Source organism: Cyanistes caeruleus, chromosome 3 (genome assembly GCF_971803275.1).
Source record: "Cyanistes caeruleus chromosome 3, bCyaCae1.hap1.1, whole genome shotgun sequence".
NCBI lineage: Eukaryota > Metazoa > Chordata > Aves > Passeriformes > Paridae > Cyanistes > Cyanistes caeruleus.
The window spans coordinates 80,095,932-80,118,376 of NC_141703.1; the positions used below are offsets into that span (position 1 = coordinate 80,095,932).

Consider the following 22,445-nt stretch of genomic DNA (forward strand, 5'->3'; position numbering starts at 1 on the left):
TTTGATTGAATCATGATTTGTATGTCTAATTCCACTTTATTTAAAGGTCATAATAGAGAAGTATACCTCTTCACAGTTCAAATGTAAGTTATGTCCCTTTTAGTTCCAGGTCTGACTGGAGTTATTATGGTGTTAGTATTATTCCTAATGTGTACAGCTTCCACGTATGCCATCAGGTAAGATGTTATCTGATCATTATGCTGAAAAATGCCATTTCTACAATCATATTCTTCTCCTGACTAGAGTATTAAAAATACCAGTTTTCTTGTCCTGTTTTTTTCCTAGCTTGCAATAAAATTAGCACAGGGAATTTTGCATGAAAACACTTACAAGACCTGATTGAGTTGCCTTCTGAAAAAATACTATTTAATGAGTGTGCTGAGTTAAAAATGTGAACCTTTAAAAATTTAAATAGTTCATTTATTCCTGGTTCTAGGTGAGACAGTAAACTCAGCATATGGGAAGTTCTGTCCAGTACATAAATTAAGTCCAGTGGAAGAAAAATAAGATATTATTGTTATCTAATTTATTTTCACCAATTAATTGTAACAATAAATTGTAACAAAAAATGTAACAAAAACCACAAACTAAACAAAAAAAAACCAAACCCAAACCCCCAAACTATCAGCAACAAAACAAACTGACACAAAATTATGCTACTGAAGTACATTCTACATGTTGCTTTTAAGAGCTCTGCCTCTGGTTGTCAGATATATTCTTTTTAACGTTAATTATACCAAACAGCAATGCAGTATTGGCTCAGAGCAGCTGCTGGGTTTTCTAAAAGTTTGGTCCTTTGGTGGGTTGACATTCTGTACCAATGTTAATGAACACATATGACAGGACCTGTGAATGGGCACCATGGGGGGGGTCTAGCCCAATGTTGTAGTCTTTTTAAGGCTTGGATTCTGCAATTGATGGTGTAAAAATAACCCCCTCATTTTCACAGAGTTTGAATTCACAGTGTGTCTATGTAAGTGCATCACCTCAATTCAGCAAACATGGAAGGATATGTTAATTATGTATCTTCAAACCTTAATGGTGCTCCACTGATGTGAGTTAGATATGTGTTTATGAACTTTGTTGAACTCTGTCTTTCATGAGAAGCTGTGTTACCTGACAATGTTATCCTGTGATTTGAAAAGATAGTTCAACAAATACTTGTGCATTTTCAGTAGACAAGGCCTCTTCCAGGGCTGAGACTTTTGTGAGGCTTGCTACAGAAGTGCAGTGCAGGATTAGGCTGCTGTGCCAGATGTAACATGGCTGCACATTTTGTGGTCCACACAGATCCCTCTACTTGCAATAGAAAGACAATTTCGGGGAGATGGAAGAGTAAAACTACTACATTACTCTGCAACACTGAGCCAGAACAAAGTCAAACAAAGTCCTATCTTCTTCAAGGCCAAATTAAATTAGAAAAACATCCTGAATTAGTGATTGGAAAGCTTAAAAATATATATATATAGTTGTAAACATTTCTGGAAATAATTTTGGGGTTCATGCAACATCTTCTGAAGTTACATGCTTTTTAATTCCTACCACAGTTACTGTAAGCTTTCTGCCATCTAGCCAGCAGAATCAAAGCCCCAAAAGAGATAATCTGCATCTCCTATTACCCTAGCAATAATTCTTACTTGGAAATTTTATCCTGGCTTCTCCCTCAGGCACAGGGCTCAAGCTTGTCCTTATTACAATGTTTTCTCCTAAGGAAATAAGTTGCTGCATGCATCTTCCTGTCCCTTTTCAATCTCTTTCCCTGTGGATTCTCATGTGCCCTGTGATGGCTGAGCATACAGTACAGTTATAGGAAAGTTATTTGTAAATGTTCACTGTCTTATCAGAAACTGAGCTTTTTAACAAGTATTTCAGAGGCTGTTATAGTCTTGAATTTCATCCCTAATCTGCTCTTGCACACTGACCTGCTTAGTGATTTCTTCCTTTGTATGTTCTTCCTGAAATTGGTTAATGCATGAGTATGCCTCTATTTTCCTGCCTTTTCAGTAAATTGCAAATAAGTATTAGAAGGACTGAATTAGCTGGTACTGTTTTAAAAGGGGAAAGTGATTATTAGTTGAAAAAATTTCTAAATTTTTGCCTTATCATACCTGAGAATTAGACCATTTTTTTTGTTCAAGAGTTGTTTTCAGTAGGGTTATGAAGTTATCAGAAAACACAATAAATCCTGTCAATAAATGTTGATGTTTCTGTCAACTTTAATGATATTTAAGATTTGGAGGTTATGTATTTAAAAGAACATTAAAAAATAAGGTGCTTCAGTGCCATCTATTTTTGTAACCAAACATTCTAGTCTTCAATTTCAGCTTCTAAACTACCACTTATATCTTCCTTTTCAAAACTGTCTGTAACAGGATCAAAAATATTTTTCTAGAACTGTGCTGCTTAGTGTGTCCCTTTAAAGCATGATAAATTCCCCTTACATTTCTCAGTAAATTAACTCTTGAAAGTCTTCATCTTCAAAATTCTAAAGTAGATTAACAAAAATTAAATATTCAACTTACCTCAAATTTTCAGCACTTTGCAGTCCTAAGAACTGCATCCTTGCTGTGAATAATGTCCATTTTAAGCCGTAAGAAGGCAAAAAAAGTAAATGTTCTGAAGAGCCATAAAAATTAGTGTGTACCAATAGGAAGATTACTGACTATATTAGAATACTGTATCGGTAGGATACACAGTTTAGGGATACAAGTAAGAAATACATAATTATTACAGTGTTGGAAAATAGGCTTCATGGTAAGAGGTTCAAGGATTTACATGCCCGTATAATTTAAGGAGGTGAAGTTCAGAGGGCCTGCTCACATTTACAGCAAGTTGATACATGTGAGGAACCAGGATTTTATAGCAGAGGTATCTGTAGGAGTGCTGAAAGAAGAATAAAATGCTCAACGAGCTGGAAGCTGACATTTAGACGTATTCAGGAAAGAAATGTACAGTAATTTTAATCAGTAACAATAATTAGCTGTTGAAAGCATCATGTCAGAAGCAGTCCAGGGATTGACTTTTCATCATTGAAATTTTGAAAAATTGGTTCATTCTGAAAAAGGTGCTCAAGAGTCAGTGTAGCATGAAACCAAATTAAACCAGAGCTCCAAGACCTGTCCTTGGTCTATCTCTGTTCTAGGATTCTATGACAGGTTTTGAGATAGAGGGTAAATTTTACTCTTTGTGCTGTCCCAATTGTGCTTCCACTCCGCACACCATTGTTCTTATTTTCCTCTTACTGATGATTACTCCCACAGCTACTCATAGATGCTGATGAGTGACTGCATGGAAATGCCTCACAGGGTGTGAAGAGTTAGAAAAGGCTTGATCAGCTTCAAGGAGGAAGGAGTGTTAACATACTGCTGACTGGGTGAAGAATGGCAGGGTGGAGGGGAGATTTCAGAGCCTCTTGCTGTTGCTGTATTCCTTCCTTTGCTTCCTTTTTTTCTCCTTTGCTTCCTTCCTTGTTACTTCACTGGCTTGAATTTTATTTTGGTAGCCCTTGGTAATCGAAGTTATTTCTCCTCTCTTGAAAAAGAAAACAAGTCCTGTATTGACAGAAAAAAAGTATTTATGTTTCAGTTGTATTGAAGGAAGAGCAGTTAGCTGTAGAACCCATAGGAGGGAAAAAGTTCTGAAAAAAAAAGAAGTTAGCTGTGTTAGAGGAATTGCTTCTTAAACCATATTCTCAGAGCTAAAGATACTTGTTATTTAATAATTGTTTTGGTTTTTGAATGGGGGTATGCTTTTTGGTTTTAGAGGGGACTCCTACCATGCTGTGTGCTGTGAGAGGTGTGTTTGTGTGCTGTGAAGTAGTGCATTGAGCTTTGTTGGTAACTATTTTACTCAAAAATCCCCAAATAAGCTTAACAGAAAACAGTTCCAGATGGGTATTTTCTTTGGTCTGGTTATATATTGTCTAACAAATTACTGATAAAAAGAAGTGCTCTTTTCATCTGTCCTAATCTCACAGTGATAATGTTCTTCTTGTTCCTCCCAAAACCATCAGTCCTGGAGCAGTAATGTATGTGGCTTCCTGTCCTGAAAATTCTCCTACCTGTGCTCTTGTTGTCTCCTTGCTCTAGGTCCTTTTCTTCCTGTATCTCCTCCTACTCCATTACCCTCACAAGTGTTTCAGCCTTTCCTCTGGCCCTTCTGCTGCTGTCCATGCTGCTCTTTGTGTGCTGCCACCTTAGTGACAGGTTAAACTGTATTGGGGCAGGGAGAATGACAAGGGCAAGGTGACACTCACTCACTGTAAGGAGCTTGAGTTTTGAGACTGGAGGTGGAAGAACTATTCCAGCTAAAAGGATCTCTTGGGGACTGACTAGGACCTGTGAAAGCAGTCAAGTCTCCCAGTTTCAGGAGAGTTCTCCATCTGGCTCTGTACACCCTTTACCTCTCTTTGTCAGCTTGTTACTTCTGTGCCAGGCACTTATTTTTCACAACACTTGGTTGTGTGCAAGTACAGTGTGCCTGTACATTCTGGGCTTTGGCTATTTTGCATGACTGTGCAGTGTATAATGATGTCCTGTGTGCACAGGTCTGCTTTTACTTAGCAGTGATTCCATATGAGTTGAAACAGCATTGAACCATGGTTTATTCTTTCCAGGGTTTCAAACTATGACATCTTCTGGTATACACACAACCTCTTCTTTGTCTTCTATATGCTCCTGATGCTGCATGTTTCTGGGTAAGTAAATGGAAAACACTGTTCCTTTTTCCTGAAGCACAACTAGAAAGAGCAGTGATTGCTTCTTGATTGATGCCTTTCCCAAGCTTGCTTGAGCACAGTGGGCCAACTTTGGGACAAGATGTCCTCTGGTGTGTGTTTAAATAAAGATCAAGCTGTAGCTTGGAGATTTGTGTGTGCTATAGCCACACCAAAAAAAAAAAAAAAAAAAAAAAAAAAAAGCTTGCACAAGCTTCTTCACTTTCAAGATTATTCCTTTTCTGTTTCCATTGCTCAGTGTCTAGTGAGAAATCAAGAAAACATAGTTCCTTTTTCTGCCCCCTCTTACCTGTTTGCTGAGTCAAGAATACAATGCAAAGTTGCTCATCCCTTGCATCTTCCTTTCTGCCTTCCTTTTTTGATTCCAAAGGAGAGGGAATGGATAGCATCTCCCTAATTGCCTCTTTCTCTTTGCTTACAAAATTTGCTAGTTTTTCTTCTTTTCACAAACATCAGACCAGTGTTTATGTGCCGTGAAGCTGATGGTCAGATCTGTATCAGGCACAAACAAACTGAGCTCTGTTGCAAGGTAAAGCATCTTCCAGAAGTTACGACATATGTCTGCGTGGGTTGGACTTTTAGAGGTTCCTTGCAACCCAAACTATTCTATGATTCTGTAAAAATCTGTTCCATTAATATCTCTGAAGTTTCCTCTGTGGATGTAGATGCAGAGTATGGAGAAGGAAAGGTGTATTTGAATGAGGTTTATTTCTCCATATCATCAAATATCTACTGAAACACAGGGTATTTGAACGTGGGTCATTGAGCCCTGTTGTTTAAAGTAAACGTGGAAAGGGAATTAGGCCTAGCAAGATCATGGTAGGAATACATTGTTGAATAAAACATGCAGCTTGAGAAATGATGAGTTCAGAACAATTGAAACTTCTGGAAACAATGTCAGTTCTCAGGGATTTTGTTGGAGTTTTTTGGGGGTTTTTTTTGGTTATTGTTTGTTTTGGGTGTTTGGGTTTTTTTTGTTCAGTTTTTTTTTTTTTGGTTGGTTGGTTGGGTTTTTTTTTTCAATGGCATAGCACTTGTTTATAGCTGGGGAGGATGGATCTAACCTGTTCTCCCCATCTAGGCCAGGATGAACTTTTTCTAAATTATTCTTGACAGGTGTTTGTCGAATCTTTAAAACATCTGGTGTCTGAGATCCTCTAACCTCCCCAGGCAATCTGTTCCAGTGATTGCCTTAGGGGTATTTTTCATGTCCAGTTTAATTAATCTCCTTCACAGTACTATGCTTTGCCCTTTGTTTTCCTAACCATGTTCCATTTACCAGGTTTGCAAACTAGGCTGCAGTAAAACAGCAAGCCCTAAACAGGCATATTCTGCTACACAGCCTCCTTAGTATTGAATTACAAAGGTATTCAGTGCAAATCTGAAAGAACTGAGTGTCAGAAGTGGGAGAGGAATGAGTCATGGAGAGTGGGAGTCAGTTCAACTTTAAGATGCCTAAATGTAGGTCTCTACATGTTTTCTCAGTGTCTTTCCCATTATGGTCTAATGAGTTCTGATAAATACAGCCAGTGGAGCCTGAAGGATGCTTCATGTAATTTGTTCCTTTCAGAGATCTACATTCAGGTGAACTGGACTGGTTCCTGTCTCTATTAATGCGATTTATAAGATCAACAGAAAGTGGCCACAAGTTGCATGAGGGGTGATTTAGATTGGACATTAGGAAAAATTTCTTCACCAAAAGGGTTGTCAGACCCTGGAACAGGCTACCCAGGGAAGCAATAAAGTCACCATTCCTGGGGATATTTAAGAGATGTGTAGATGTGGTGCTTAGGGACATAGTTTAGTGATGAACATGGCAGTTCTGGGTTAATGGTTGGACTTTATGATCTTAGAGGTCTTTACCAACCTAAACAACTCTGTGATCTCTTTTGAGAATAAAGGAAGCTTAGATATCCGTGCCCAAATTACTCCTGTGTGGGATGTGTTAGAGATTTGCAGACACATAGCCAATTACTGCACAGAGCAAGGCATCTCCTGTGGCTGAACTGTGCAGGCAGGTTGACTGAGGTTTTACCTGTCTTAAGAGTAAAGTATTTCCACAGTATTAATGGATTCTTACTTTGTTTCAAACTTGTAGGCATGTTCTTACAGTATCCTTCAGGCAGCCAACCACTTCTCAGCAATATATTAAGTGATTCATCTGTATGTTAGTGGTTTACTTGTTCAGTGCAGAACTCGACCTTTCTGGGCACTGATCTTGGGTGTGTAAGACCTACTTTTCCTTGGCAGCTTCAGAAATGGGAATTATTGAGCTGCTGTTAACAGGCAGCTTTGTGATCCTGTGTGCCTCTCAGTTAGCATGTTTGTAATAGGTTAGATAAACTAGAGATCACTGGAGGGGATGCTCATGTTTGCAGCTACTCTCAAGGCAATCCTTTCAGGATGTGCTGAGAACAGAGAAGCTGTGGGAGTTGCTGGCAGGCATGCACACAAGGTTCACTGGAAAAATATTGCATGAGGTTTGACTTCCAGCTAAATCCATGAGGCATCATAATATTTATGGAGCATGGAACTAGCATAATGCTCAGCGTATCTGTCACTTTGCCAGTATGTGGTGACCAGCAGTGATGCCAGATGCAAGAGATAGGCATGGCTGAACAATGAATGCAGGCAGAGCATGGGTGTAGGTGCAAAGACACTTCCCAAATGATTCTCCCAGGGTCAGATGTGGAATTTAAGAGTGAGAAGGCTTAAATTCCAAGCTGACATGATTCACTGGACCATGTAGGAAGCTTGTTACTAGCTGTCAGGACTGCATTTTGGTAGGGAAGATTGCCAGTAGCCTGTCAGAGCCCATTTAGATTGGGAATATTGCAGATGTCCTAGTTCTCTTTCTTCTGAATCAAACTGTTGCTGCTGCTGCTGCTCTGTGTCTGTTGAGGAGAGGAGGGGGGAGCACCTGTCCTTATGTTTGATTGCATCCTTGAGCTGAAAACCTTCATAAAAAGGCTTAGCACTCAGAGGCATTGTCTCAGTATGCCTCATTTCTCACCCAACACCATCCTCAACAGGTGTCATTCAGCATTTTCTTATTTTTTTTTTTAATAGTCTTCCTTGTGGTTTTACTGTCGTCAAATCTAGCTTTGGAAACAAGCAGTACTTCTGATGAATTTTATTACTACTATTACCTGTTCTTCCTTGTTTTCAGTTCATGTGCTGAGATATCCCAGAGTGTCTTAAGTTTCCAATTCTTTCTTCAGAGTTTCTAACTGCTGCTTCAAAGTCCTCACTTCATTTTACTTTAAATTAACTTAGCTTGAGTAAAAATAAAATAAGGATGGAGCTCATAAAATAATTTGCAAGGAAAGTTCCTTGGCTACCATGCAAGGCTTTTTTTTTTTTCCTTCTATCTATTTGTGTGCAAACCTGATAAACACCAGCTAGTGGGAAAAATTCCTGCAGTTTATGATTGGCAACTTAGGCCACTTCTGCCACAGGATTGCCTTAAAAACAGGGCTTGCTGACTGTAGGGAGGATGAGTGAAAACAGCCTGTGTGTGATTGAATTGGAAATGTGATTATTTAATTTTTTTTCAAGGCCCCCACAATATTTTCTCTCTTTCAAGCAGTATTAAGCTTGAGGCTGTTCAGTGGGGGAGTGCCAAGTGAGCTGGAAAAGTTAAACCTTGCCTCTAGTGACAGAAGGCTCTATTGTTGCAAAGTTTCAATCTCATTGAAAGTCCTGAAGGCAAGTGGAATAAAATTTCTAACAGAAGATGAGGCTTGTGACTGCTTTCTGAAGTCCTTTCTGAATGAAGATAAGTTGTTTGTTATTTACTGTTACTTCAGTGTCTTTACTATTTTTGTTTTCCTGTAGGGGAGTGCTCAAGTACCAGACCAACTTAGAGGAACACCCTCCTGGTTGCTTTAATCCTAACAAAACACTCCGACAGAATCTGACTGTGCCAAAGGCTTTTGAAGAGCTGTTTCCTGACTATACTACTGAGCCTTTTCCAGAGGACCTACCAGTACCAGAACCCTTTGTACAAAATAGCTTTATGAGAGTTTGTTCCGAGGAACCCAAGTTCCGGTCGCACTTCCCAGAGGTCTGTATGATCCGACATTTCAGGTATTAAAAGCCATGCCAAGCCTTTCAGTCAGCCATAACCACTAATTATTGCTTTTCCAGACCAGATGTTTTAATAATGGAAAATATTATTAAAACCTTCTGAGGCATTCAAAGATTTGGTGGGGAAAAAACAATCTGTATTTAACCCTGAAATGCATTACAATGTGGTGCATAGAACAAGCAGGATGAAAAAAACGTCAAGAGATTGGCTGTAATGTTCTCTTTTGAACAGCACCATAAGAGACGTATTGATCCCGCTAAAAATGTGATTTTACAGAATAGTATTTCAGAGCAAACATTTATATAACATTTCGTGAGGTCCTTTTGTAATCATTGTGTGGCAGTAGTTAATTGAAATAATCAAGCTCCATTTGTTCTCTTTTGTACCATGCGGATGCAAGTCTTAATACTCATTTCTGGGTTGCAGTTGGTTTTGGTTTGGCTTTTATAGTCTGTTGTTTTGCAGACAGGCTTGTTTTGTATGTGGCATGGGTAAATGAGTATGATGACAGTGGGGACAGAAAAGCCTTTTCTATTTCTGTTTTCCATTTTCCTTTTGTTTCTTTATGTTTTGTGGCAGCAGCTTTTTCTTCATACAAAATTTTCTCTTTTCTTTTGGGTGGAGATGAGCTAGGCAGCATTGGCAAGTAGCCTGAGGAAGCTTGCAAATATGGAGTTCATGAGTCCAAGGCCCACCATTCAAGATGGTCCCGTAACAGACCCCACAGGAGTTTCTCTTTATTATTGTCATTGTTGTTTTCTGTTGAGCATGTGTCCTCCTTATTAGATGCACTGGGAACCCATTTTTCTGTGGAGCATGTAATCCTAATGAAAAACAGTTAATTCTACACTGAATTCCTCCAACAAAGTTCTTTGGATTGGTATTCTGTTGTGGTAATACTCCTGAATATCTTGCTCCATATGACCCACAGGACTGCAAGGAGTCTTCTTAGGGGCTTAAGATGCCTGCTTTAGAGCCATTAATGGGAAAGGAGTCATGGAAAGAAATGGCCACTCAGTCTTCTCCTGACAGCTTTGAAACACTATGTAGGACTTTTTTGAATGTGGAAATATTGTGATATCAAGTTTAAAAAAAAAAAAAGGCAAAAAATAGCTGTGAGCTACGGAAACCTGCACAGCTTTTTTGTTGAAAGTAAATGCTCTGCTAGCTGCAAGAGATGTTGATATGTAATGTCAGAAATTTGGAAGGGAGGGAAGATGGATGAGGGTTGAGGGGCGCTTCAGTGCCATAGCTGGAATGATTGAGCAGATGTGGAATTAGTAGATAAGTCTGCCATAAGCTATTGGTAATAGACTCTTATGATGGGGTTTAGCTGAGCAGCTGCAAACATCTCCATCTGGAGTAGTCACCCAGGGCTGCCCAAATAATCAGTACAGAGAAATGGGCATTTCCAGGGCATTTTCTGTCTAGCATACACTTCTTCCATGGGAGCAAATGGATTGTGATTCAGAAGTGCCCATTCCTCTCTGTTGTCTATGATTTTAAACTATCAGTTAATGAAACTATGATTTTAATATCAGTTTCTATGGCACAAGAATGCATCTTTCCTAGGTTTTTACTTGAACTGAGATGACTCTAAGACAGTAACAGTTAAATAATACCCTAATTCAGAGAGCATTTTTCCATAAATGTCAACCAATTGTATAGTCTCTGGTCTGTGTAGGTCCTGTTTCTTTCATTGCTGAAGCCAGCTGCAATCTAACTACATAAAACCAGAATAACATGGTAGCGAATGAGGTCACTGGCATTTTTTTCCTGCTGAGTTTTATGATTGGAATTTCTTGCGCTTGTGGGTGATGCTGCTGGTTAGACTGATAAAGGCTTTGGAACATTCTTGGATTTCTGCACGTGGGGAGAGGTGTGGATGTTAGATGTGAAGTGAGATCCTGAAAGCACTCATGTAGTTGTGAAAACAGAAAGTTAAAAGTCTTTGAGGTAATATATTTTTGTTCTCCCTTAGACGTGGTTCTGGATTTCCGGACCTCTGTGCCTGTACTGTGTGGAGCGGCTGTACCGCTACATCCGCAGCAACAAACCAGTCACAATAACCTCAGTAATAAGCCACCCCTCCAATGTCCTTGAAGTCAGGATGATGAAGGATGACTTTGAAGCAAGGCCTGGTCAGGTGAGTTAATGTGCTCCTAAAATGTCACTTTGCTTCCATGTAACATGATCTGTGGGGATGACTATCACTTTATAAGTACTAGCCCATCACTGAATGTTTTGAATCTATCCTTTCTACCATTTTATTTCAGTACGTTATTCTCCACTGTCCAAGAGTGTCTGCTCTGGAAAGCCATCCATTCACTCTTACAATGGTAAGTAATAGTGTTCTTTTCTGTACTTTCTCTTTTATATTTGGTAAGCAAATGGTCTTTGTTTCTCTCAAGGTGACAACTCTCCAGCAGAGCTCATGTTTCATTTCTGAGGGTTCCAGTGAGTGTGAAATGGCATGATTATTATGTGTGTATTATATCTCAGTAGATATTTAATTTTCTCCACTGTTGAGAAAAATGATGGGATTTTTTGTCAAAGTCTTCCGTAAGTGAAAACAAATATTAAATAAATCAATAAATTCCATGTGATTTTGAAAATTCTTTTATAAAAGAAGTTTCAGCCGTATTTCTAGACCTTCATACAGAAGGGGTATAAATTGTAATAAACTTTTGCCACCTTTCTTTTTCAATGAGAACACATTTCTGTGACTGCCTTCTTCAAAGACAGAAAAAATCAAGTTAAAAAAAAGTTTCTAAAATTGTCTTCCGCTTTATTTTTACATTAAGAGATATATCAATGACTTAGGGTGATACACCAGTGAGGTCATACTGTGTTAGGATTACTACTTACTCAGTTGGTCTAGAATTGGAACTGAAACCTGTAGAGACAGACTGGAATAATATGCAGTTGTGTATAAACAATTAGACATAGACCTGAAATTCTTTGGAAGTATGTAATGCAGAGAGCTGGTAGATTCTGCCAAAATGTCACTGTACTTGCTGGATATATTGTTACAAGAGCATAGTCTGAAGCTGAATATTAGTGGCAACCTTTTCCTTCCAATGGGAGTTAATGCTTTTGGATTGCTTAAATTGGACATTCTTCTTCAAGAGGACTGTGGAGATAACTGTTCATTTTTGATTGTTCTTTGGACTGATAACTCATACTTTATTCTTACTGAGTTATAGCCAGTGCTGTGGAGCAATTGAGATGTTTTCATGCTACCTGATATTAAGAGGGCATAACCAAGTCCAGCTCTTTGGGTTTGTGGGGTGTTTTATTTGGTTTGTTAATTTACTTATCTGTATGCTGAGCTAGGAGTCACAGGGGAACCTACACTAACTTCCACCCAAAAGCAATTTTGTGCTGTAAATCTAGGAATGAATCTCACTTAAGGGAAGCTGCCTCTTTATAGCTTAGTGAAGTATTAATGGCACTTTCAGAAAGTTTTCATGGCTATTCACTTTACCAGTACAAACCAGAGAAATGTGTTATTCATCTGTTGTTAATGGAAGTAGTCGCTTCTTAAGACTGTCCTCTGTATAGTGCACAAAGATAACTTGATATGGAATGCTGAAAAATGACATACATATATGAATTTATGCAGAATGGGTTAGTCAGTATTTATTTACATTTTTTTATTACATTACTAAATGGAACATAAATTTCAAGAACTTAGTTTAAGTGTCGGGTAGCTCTTTCCACTCATTTTACCCTAGTATAGCTATAGAGCTGGTCTGTACCACTGGGCACATCTTATTTAAATATTAATCTTAAAACATCATGTTCCTAATTTCTCACTGTCCGTCTCAGTCAAAATTAATATGATGGTAGTAATTTGATTAGCAGTAGTAAATGCACAGTTTGGAAACTGGAACTCTTATTATAAAGATTTAGTCTTCTTATATTAGAACACTGCTAAAACAATGGATTTTTTGTTTCAATTTTTATAAATAATGTCATTAAAAATATTTGGCTTGGTTCAGATGAGAGTTTTTGTCAGAGAAGAGACTGCTGACACAGACCAACTAGGTGAGGTGATGAAGTTGAATTAGGTGTCAGATTTCTTGCATGAATTGAGAATTTCATCCAGTATTTAAAATGGCATAGTTTAACAATGCATGTTATGAAAAATTATTTTTGCATGTGAACTTCTAGAGCTAGGAGCTGTGGAAAATAGATCTCTTGTGAATTTGAGTTTTCTTAGTGAACATAAATAAGTCATACATATACAGATAATGTGCGGTATATTTTCAATATGTAATTTTAGCTGCTAAATTACAGTTTGTATAAATTTTCCAACCATGTATTAAATATCTAACATTAAAATTAGCAATTTCCACTCATGCACAATGCATTGTATTTTAGGAAACTAATACTAGACCAGGCAATTTCTGTTCGTGCTCGATGTTTTACACTTTTAGTGCAGTGATATCCTTCAGCATAGCTGCGTATCCTTCAAGATCACATATATGTTCTTACTATTACAAGATATGAAGTTATCACTGTGTTGCCATAAGCACATTTTGCTACAAGATTAACTCATTAACTCTATTGGAGAAAGGCTGTCATTGGGTAATGACTTTTACAGCATAATGAGGATTCTAAGTGTCTAGATCTATCACAGTCTTTTTACCCAGCCTAAGCAGGGGACACATTTCCACATGTCCTTCTGGGTCAGAGAATAGGCTGATGTCCTGCTTAGAAAGCTTTTTTGTTGTTTATTTTGATGCCAGCCGTGGGACAATGCTTGTAGGATGTGTAGGCAAAAGCTTAATTCAGTCATTTCCCACTCTCATCTGACCTACTTGTAGTTACCAAGCAAGCTGGAACACTACTGCAGCTTCTTTTGTTGAATTGCTATAATCCCTGGGCTATTTTTCTAGGTTAGTGATGGGCTGGGGGGCTTAGATCCACAGCAAGAAATTGATGAAAGGTGTGTGTGGCTTCAGGTAGTGGAAGTGCGCTGCAGTAATGGCTTCAGCAATGACTGCAGCAGAGCTGGGGGGGAAGACTGCAGTCTTCTTCCTGGCACTGTTGTCCTGCTTAGAATCATAGAATACTTTGATTGGAAGGGACCTCTAAAGGCCACCTAGTCCAACCCCCCCTGCAATAAGCAGGGACATCTTCAACTAGATCAGGTTGCTCAGAGCTCCATCCAGCTCAGAGATGTTGAATGTTCCCAGGAATAGGGCATCTGCCAGCTCTCTGGGCAACCTGTTCCAGTTCCAGTCTCACACCCTCATTGTAAAACATTTCTTCCTTATTTCTTGTCTAAATCCACCCTCTTTCAGTTGAAAACCATTACCCTGTGTCCTATTGCAACAGGCCATGCTGAAAAGTCTGTCTCCAGGCTCTATGTGATGTCCTGTTCACACTGTGAAATATCTCACTGTGCCTAGAGCATGCTTAAGAGACAAGGAATGACCATTCCAGGCGTATCTTTATACTCCTAAATGTGGGTAATAACCTTAAGTGGAAAGGAAGGGGTGAGTCAGCATGAAGGAGTCGTGGAGATATTTTACTAGTCCCTTCCCTTTCTGAGATTGTGTAATATTTACAATTTAGCTCAGTTTCTTACATAACACCAGGGTGGAGGAACACACAGGGAGGCTGTGTAAGGGCTCTAAACCCACTCCCATTCCACTCTGGCAAAGTTCCCATGTGTTTTGCTCAGAACCAGAGGGAACTCTGAATTGTAACCAAGTGAGCATAAAGAGACTTTATTATTTTTGCATGCTGGCTTTGGGTGCTTTGCATTGATAAAGTCCTCTTAAGCCTTCTGTTCTCCAGAAGTGAGAGCTGAACAGTCACATCTCTCTCAAACTTTATTTGTGGGAGATGTGTCCCCATCACTATCTTCATGGCCTTTTTCTGGACTCTCTGCAGTATTTTCAGGTCTCTCCTGTAGTGAAGAGCCCTGCACTGGACACACTCAAAGTGTGGCTTCACCTGTGCTGAATAAAGGAGACCACCTACCTCAACCCTCCAGTAGAGTCACTTGTACATTCTGAAATTAAGACACTTGGAAGTACCAGTTTTCTCTCATGAGCAGTGTGATTTCTGTTTTTGAAGTGTGTTTCTACTATTTCTTGTTCACTAGTGACTTTGTACTCACTAGTGTGACTCCTTGTCTTTGGGAAATCTGGGAAAGATAATGAAGAGATGGCCCAACAATTGGGATTCCTGCAAGTGACCTGCTGGACAGTCTTAGGTAGTGCATAGGGGGCCATTCACTTCATAATGTCTTCATTGCTCCATTGTTTTGATTTAATTTCCACAAAAAGTTTTCTTTTTAGCATGTTTTATGTTTTTTTTTTACTGATTTTTTTACACAACTGTACATATCTGTTACTGTGCTATGTAAGACAGTGTGAGTCACATTTTCAGTCCTGTGTGCCTCATGTCCAATTTACCTACTTTAGGTAGGGCATTATTGCATCTTAGAATTGAATTTGAGCAGAGCGCAGTCAGTTCCAAGACATTTTCATCTGTAGTGAGGAGAATTACATTCTGTATATAAATACTTCAGCTGACTGTTTGTTAATGGACAAATTATTTTTGTGCACTTTCCCCTTGATGAACTCCTTTAAAGAGATTTGTCTTTCAGATCAAGTGCATGATATGGTCTGGAGAACAGACCATCCAGAGAAATGTGCCCTGCTTCCTGAGACTGACATTTCTTTAGACTTTTTGGAAGAAACTATGGAACTTGTCTGCTGTGGAATACAATTTAAATGTAATTGTCTATATCAGTCTTTAGAGACCTCAAAGTCTTATTTATTTTTTAATTTTTTTTTATGTTTTGGAGAGTGTTCATATCCTTCAACATCATTCTGGTTGCTCTTAATTTTAACCTGTAGGGACAAGAAGAGACTAAGGCTTGCAGTTTACAGTGGCATTGTTTTTTTTTCCCATCTCCATCATACATTTCTCCCCTTGGTGTTGAGTTCTCTCTCTTTCCAGACACTTAACTGTGTTACTGATGATTTGCAGGAGCATGAATCCATGACTGCATGTGGTGTTTTTTTTTTTTGGTTTTTTTTTTTTTTTTTTTTTATTTTCTCTAATGAATGGCATTGGAAACAGAGTCCTTTTTAAAATATAAGTTAGTGTCTTAAGTAATTTTTTCTAATGTGTTTCTGGAATTTCTTGCATTAGCAAGAAGTGATTAGTTGTAAGCTTCATGGAAATAGCCTTGTGTTTTGCAGATTGTAAGTGCTTCCGAAGATGTCCTGGGTTCTCTCATGAGGTCTCTGCTGAATCCACTACAGAGTCAAAGCACAAACTCATGAGCTGCAGTTTAGACCACTTGGCTCTCTAGACTGGTGTCTACTCCCAGCAGCTCATAAAGCTTGGTAACCTTGTTATTTCAGTAGTGTTGATTTTCTTGTGGCAAAGGAAGGTAGGAAATAATTACATCACTTCATTTAGAATTTAGACTGTAACAGACTTGGAAATAAGGACAAGAGTAAGAGGTGAATCCTTCTAAATTTAGAGATGGCTCAGATCTAAAGTTTGGTTTGGGAGAGCTCTGTTTTGCAGTAAACATCCATAATTGCAGCATGAGTTATTCCAAAGTTTTGACAGTTTTGGCTGTCACTGGCTGCTGTCATGCCCCTGTTTCCCCCTTGGAGCTAAAGTCTGAATATCCTTAAGTTTAGTTTGTTGCCTTTTTTTTATCTTCAGTTGACACATACATGTGTCTAAAGATATTTTCAGGTAGCTTGCATAAACACTTGCTGAGCTTTTCTTGTGTCTGTATGAGACATTCTCTACATATCCACTGATTAGTAGCTTCATGAGATAGGGTTAAAAGAGCAAGTGTCTCAGAAGTGGCACAAAGAAAGCAAAAAACCAAAACAAGTCGAACCAAAGATCCCAGCCTTGAGGCTCCATGACTTTATGAAATATGTGCTTTATTAATAACTTGGGGAACTGATTCTTCAGAATTCAAAGAATCTCAAAGAATTTTGGCTATTCGTTCAATGTCTAGATTTGAGTTCTGGTACCAGCTAAGCAGTGACCAACTACCAGCAACAAGAGGTTTGAAACATTCCTTGAAACTAGAAATTTTGTCCCATGTCACAGTATGCTCTGATTTACCGTACTTTAGTGCTGCATTTAATCTGTGTTTAAATACCATTGAACTAGAAACTGGAAGAGTCTGGTAATAAAAAGCTCCAGGAAGTTCTGCCCTTTTGCTGGTCCTCCATATTTTTGAGCAGATGGTTAATTTGAAGCAGATCACATCAGGAGGACTTGTAGCACAACATCTTCCTTCCCTTTCTTCTGTAGTGTTCTGTATGAATAAGAAAACTCCAGAGGGAGGATGGTATGTGTGCATTTTTTAACAGGTCAAAACTGGGATTTTAAGAGAGGATAAGTTTGCATATGCAGATACTCAGATCCACTCAAATCCAAGTATATATTATTAAAGAAGAATACTTACTTGGTTAGTATCCAAATTAGTAAAGTAATATTGAATCCCAGGCAGACAAACTCTTAGGGTAGATAGAAGAATTACCTGGGAGGATTCTGAATGTACATGACAAGTTATATACTGTACCTGAAAGTCGCAGAGCTATTACTTAATCATATATTTTCTACCTTTACAGGTTTTGTTCAGGTTTGATTTTTTTTTTTGTAGATTGATTATTCATTCCTCAATACCTCTGCATGTCTGTTAAATTCTGTTTGGTGTCTGGATTTAGACACAATGGCAATACAAGGTGGTGGCCTTGATCTGTACATTTTATGTTTTTGGGCCTGATTCCTTGTCAGAAAGTCTCAGCAAATTTTTATACTCAGTATAAACAACATCAGAAGTAGCACATTTGCTTTTGTAAAAGAAAACAAGTGTTTTGTATACCCAGTGTTGTCTTTTATCCCTGGGTAATCCAGGGATTCATTTAAAATTGGTGAATATCTTAATAGTTTAGCAGTGAAGTTTTAGCTCTAAGCTTCTTTAAGCCTGAAGTTTTGTACTGCATAAGGAGATGATGGAGAAACATGTGCCCTGCACTGTAAACTTAAGAAATAAACTATCCACAACAGGAAAAGCCTAGGGGCCAAATTCTGAAATACTTCATAAAAAAATGGAAAAATTGTTGGAAGGGTGCCTGAGTAAAAAGTACGTAAGGACATCAAGAGCTAAGTTCATACAGTCAGTTAAATACAATAAAAACAAAATCTAGCATGATGACATTCTAATAATGTTTGTTAAATATCTTGTGCAAATAGTTATGAAACTTGTCTTTATGAGATGATTTGCAGAGCGTTTAGGGAAATTGTGAAGTATCTTTCTGGCAAACTAAAGAAATCCCTAGAGCTTATCTGCTCCTCATAGATGTAGAGTATCTAGCAGCTGTTTGATCAAGAATTTAAGTAAAACAAAAATAGACTAGATTAATATTGCAGATGTCTTTAGTACTTCCTTAGACTTGTTTGTTTGGTTTGGGGATTAATAGTTGTGGGGTCTGTATAAAAACCCTACGTAAACGCTGACTTTTATTTAAACTTTCAAATCTGACTCTTTTGGTGAGAAGGGAACACAGAAATTTTTACACTGAAGTTCACTAAATCCCAAGGTCTCCTTCTGCAGATACTTTAGACAGAAGGTGGCAGATCCCTCTAAAAAGCAGGGTTTGGGGTTTTTTTGATTCGATGGAAGTAAATTTCCAATATATAATAAGCATGTACTGACTTTCACAGAGAAATGTGTTTTGTCCCATCAGAGACCGTGCTTCTAGTTTAGCTGCTAAGTCAGGTTAGAGCAAGGTCTAGGAGCTGCAGGAGAACATAAAAATAAAACAAACAAAAAAGACCAACGACACCTCCCCCCCTCCCAAACAAACAACAAAAACAAAACCTGAACAGAAGCTTTAAGCATGAATACAGTTAACATGTGGACAAAATACTAGAGGAAATTAGGTGCCTTGCCTCTTTCTTTCCTAAAATTAAGACCATCTGGCTGGTGGGGCTCTCTGCTTTAGCCTGGCAAAATGCAGTGTGTGCTGGTAGGGCAGTTCAGAGGGACACAGCGGCTCCTCAAGGTGGTGGTGGTCTGGCTGGAAAACCTGTTATCCTCTGATTGTTCCTTCCATGAGTGTCTTACACCACTGAGAGCCAGCTGTCATGAGCCTGGAGGTGGCCCATTGTTTTGCATGGGGATGATGGACCTTTTTGTGCTGTTCAGTTTCCTTGTCCTATGTTTGTTAATTCCGTGCCTTTCTGCTTGGCAATGTGTCCGTGTACCCTTGTAGGAACTGGAGAGGCAGCTTTGGGCAGAAACATTGTTCTGCTTTTTATTCCTTCAGGGACAAAGGCTTGCATCCTGAGCATCTTGAAATGTTGTGATTTGGTTTTTTTTTGCCCTGAGCCAGCAACTTGAGATGCATAAATTATATAGGCTGAGTATTGCTGGGATTGAAACATTTTTATTTTCTCTGCTATAGAGAGCTGGACTTGATGGTCCCTATGGGTTCCTTGCAACTTGAGCATTCTGTGACTCAATAATGTGCCTGCTGGGGTGAAAGGGTAGTCAGCAAGATTTTTGCCTTGGTTGAGCTGCAGAGGAAAAGAAATGCTGATTAGTCTCTAAAAGTTTACCTTTGTAGTGCATCCATAGCAGCAATAGAGTAGTAGTTGGACTATTACATACCTGCTAGAAAACAAATGAAGAATTTTCATATTATATATTCAGCAATTTGTTTTATGCCATACTGTGTGTTTTTTACAAGTATTGGTCTATTTACAATCCTAAGACAACACTGCATTAAAAATTTGCATTTTCTTGTGGTGCAAGAGTGAAATCAAGGAACATGTAGATTTTATAGGTAGGAATCTCATAGATCGAGACCTAAAGAAAACAAAGATAATTTTTAACACTGAGAGTAATTTAACAACTGAGATTGCAGGGAGTGAATTAGCAAATGCTGAGCTACAGACCCAGGGGAATTAGTGGGTGTGGGTTTATGGTCTGTGTTACAGAGGAAGTTAGACCCCAGATGACCAGAATGATCCTTCTTGGAACTGCAGCTGCCCAGTGATACATCCTGCAGTGTTATGGTGTGTTTTTTCCACTATCTAGACTGCAGGTGTCTGAGGTTGTACAGCAACGAGTATATGGCAATGGAAAGTGAAGAGTTTGGGATATTTTACTGCAGCTGCTTGCTGGGCTGCTTGTTGGAAGTTGGCTCTGCTGTGGAAGAGCTTTGGCTGAAGCCATGGGTGTTTGAGGCATGGTGGTCTTGCCTTGATCACCCTGGAACCCCAGATACTTAAATCATTCTCCACGGTTAGGATTTCCCCACGTTCAAGATGTCATGATGTCTGCCAGTTCAATTAGGATAGCTGCAAGGCCAAGTCTCTAACAGGAAAAGCTTTTAACCAAAATCCAATCTATAAAATAACATGAAACAGAGAAATAAATAGAGACATTCAAAAAAATCTCCAAGCCTTTGAGGCAGAAATGTGTTTAAAAGAATAACTCCATGTAGTAACTCTTTTTTTCTTCTGAAATTTTCTTCTTATGGGATTAATTAGTTAAAACAGGGATAGCCCAGTGTTACAGAGTTCACCTCCTATGAGTCAGACTGAAGTCTAGCTACTATTTTTTGGCTACCTTTACATAGCATGCCTGTGTTTGTCATCACTCCTCTCCATTTTCTAATGTCAGAATGAATCATTTTAGGAATGTTTGTATCAGTTCTGTGTGAAACCAGACAAGCTGCAGCTTACTGAGCTTCCAAGGTTCATATTTTCTTGTCAGTTGACAAAGTTGAAAACGTTTTATTTCTTTCTTCTCTTTTTTATTTTTTTCCCTTTTACAGGAGGAAAAATACATTGGGTTGTGTTTAGTTCTTATTTTTTCCCCCTCACTTCTGCCTCTTTTCCACATATGCCAAGTCTCTAATGTGTTTCTCTTGATCTGAGTATGGGTTCATTGATTCTGGAGCAAGGATGGACTGGTGAATCAGGGTTTGCTGTGCAGCTGGTTCACCCTGGCAGGCAGGAGAATGGAAACAGGGTCTCTGCACTGTTTGCAGTCCCTGTCAGGATATCGGCAAATCCATATTAGGATCATATCATGGCTTTTTTCCTCAAAGTGAAAGACTTCTTTGAAGGAGTTTCCTTTTATGTAAACAAATCCCACATCAAGCTTTTTAATTCCCCCAATCAGATGCTTTGCTCTTTCAGCTGTAGCACAGATTTTCTTTGTAATTTTGGTCACTGTTCAGGCCACCTGCTGCAGTACCAAACACAGAAGGTGATGTTTACTGTGGTGCAGTTTACTTGAGAGCAATATCTACACTGGAACTTGTAAGGAGCTTTATTTGCAGAGCCATTGGGGGTATGTAACTTGGGCATCCCTTTTATCTCCTTTCTTCTGATAACAGATACTCCTCAGTGTTATCCTGGTGCATGCATTTGCATTTCTGTGATAGTCGGTAATCAAAAGTTAACACCTCTCTAAAGAGGCTTCACAGTTCTTATGGTAGAGGTAGACAGAAGAACTGGAAACATTTAGGAATTAAGTTTCTATTTTCTTGATAGTTTGCTGTTGTCTTACCCCATTCCCTGTACCCCAATGCCTGAAAAGACTGTTTTAAAGTACTGAATAGTATTTAATAAGATTAAAATAACTTCAGTAAGGTTTGTCTCGTTTCTTGTTCTGGACAGGATTTGAAACAGCGATGTTAAATATTCAAGGTACTCTAAGCTAGAAACACAGATTTTCATAACATAGTTTTCAATTGCCTTGTTCTGGGCTCTCATGCACAGATTTCTCCATTGCTTTGTACTGGTATAGAATCACAGGGTCACATAGGTTGGAAAAGATCATTAATCCAGCACTGCCACGTCCACCATGTCCCTAAGCACCACATCTGCATGTCTTTTGAATATCTCCAGGGATGGTGACTGCACCACTTCCTCAGACAGCCTGTTCCAATGCTTGACCAGTATTTTGGTGAAGAAATTTTTCCTCTAAATCTCCCCTGGTGCAACTTGGGGCCACGATACAGTGGATATGAAGTAGAACTGCTATGATCTAACAGTAGTTAGTTTGCTCACTTTGCATTCATATAAAAGCAAAGCAGAGGACAACACAGAACCATGATCACAATATAAAATTGTTAAATAAAATATATTTCAAGTATGTATTAATCTAGTAGTGTATTATAAATTAGTTGAATTATTCAGTTTATCTTGGAATAGAGATAGTAGGGCTACAGTTACTGGTGAATATAATTAATTTAGTCATTTAGAAGCATGAAGTTCTCCAGGGATTGTTGCACAATCCGTGTGATAACTTGAATTTGTATTCCAAGTTAGCTTGAAGAAAAAAATGAAAAAAAGATATGGAAAGTTGTTTTTTTATCAAGATGTAGAACAATCTGTATTCTCTAAATTTTGTCTACATATAAAACACTATAATTTAATTGAATGTGAAAATATATACAAAAATAGGCATTGTAAACTGAGGAAATTCTTCCATCTTAATGCCAAGAATTTAGTTTGGTTTCTCTGATGTTGTAAATCTGCACAGTTCTATTAAATTTCACAGAATTCCTTTGGCTTCCAGTTGTTTTTGGAGAA

The 22,445-nt window shown here is 38.5% G+C and overlaps 1 protein-coding gene across 5 annotated transcripts in view; it reads left to right on the plus strand.

Annotated features, from left to right (window-relative positions):
• NOX4 (NADPH oxidase 4) overlaps nt 1-22,445 on the plus strand; it is a 103,035-nt gene that overhangs the window by 15,867 nt on the left and 64,723 nt on the right. For 3 of the 5 annotated variants that reach the window (XM_086882171.1, XM_086882174.1, XM_086882173.1), the window contains exons 7-11: nt 104-176; nt 4,616-4,696; nt 8,573-8,801; nt 10,807-10,971; nt 11,102-11,164. In XM_086882171.1, the coding sequence (XP_086738297.1) occupies nt 104-176; nt 4,616-4,696; nt 8,573-8,801; nt 10,807-10,971; nt 11,102-11,164 (611 nt within the window). The remainder of the gene's footprint in view (nt 1-103; nt 177-4,615; nt 4,697-8,572; nt 8,802-10,806; nt 10,972-11,101; nt 11,165-22,445) is intronic. The other 2 variants (XM_086882172.1, XM_086882175.1) reach the window with 1 other exon arrangement.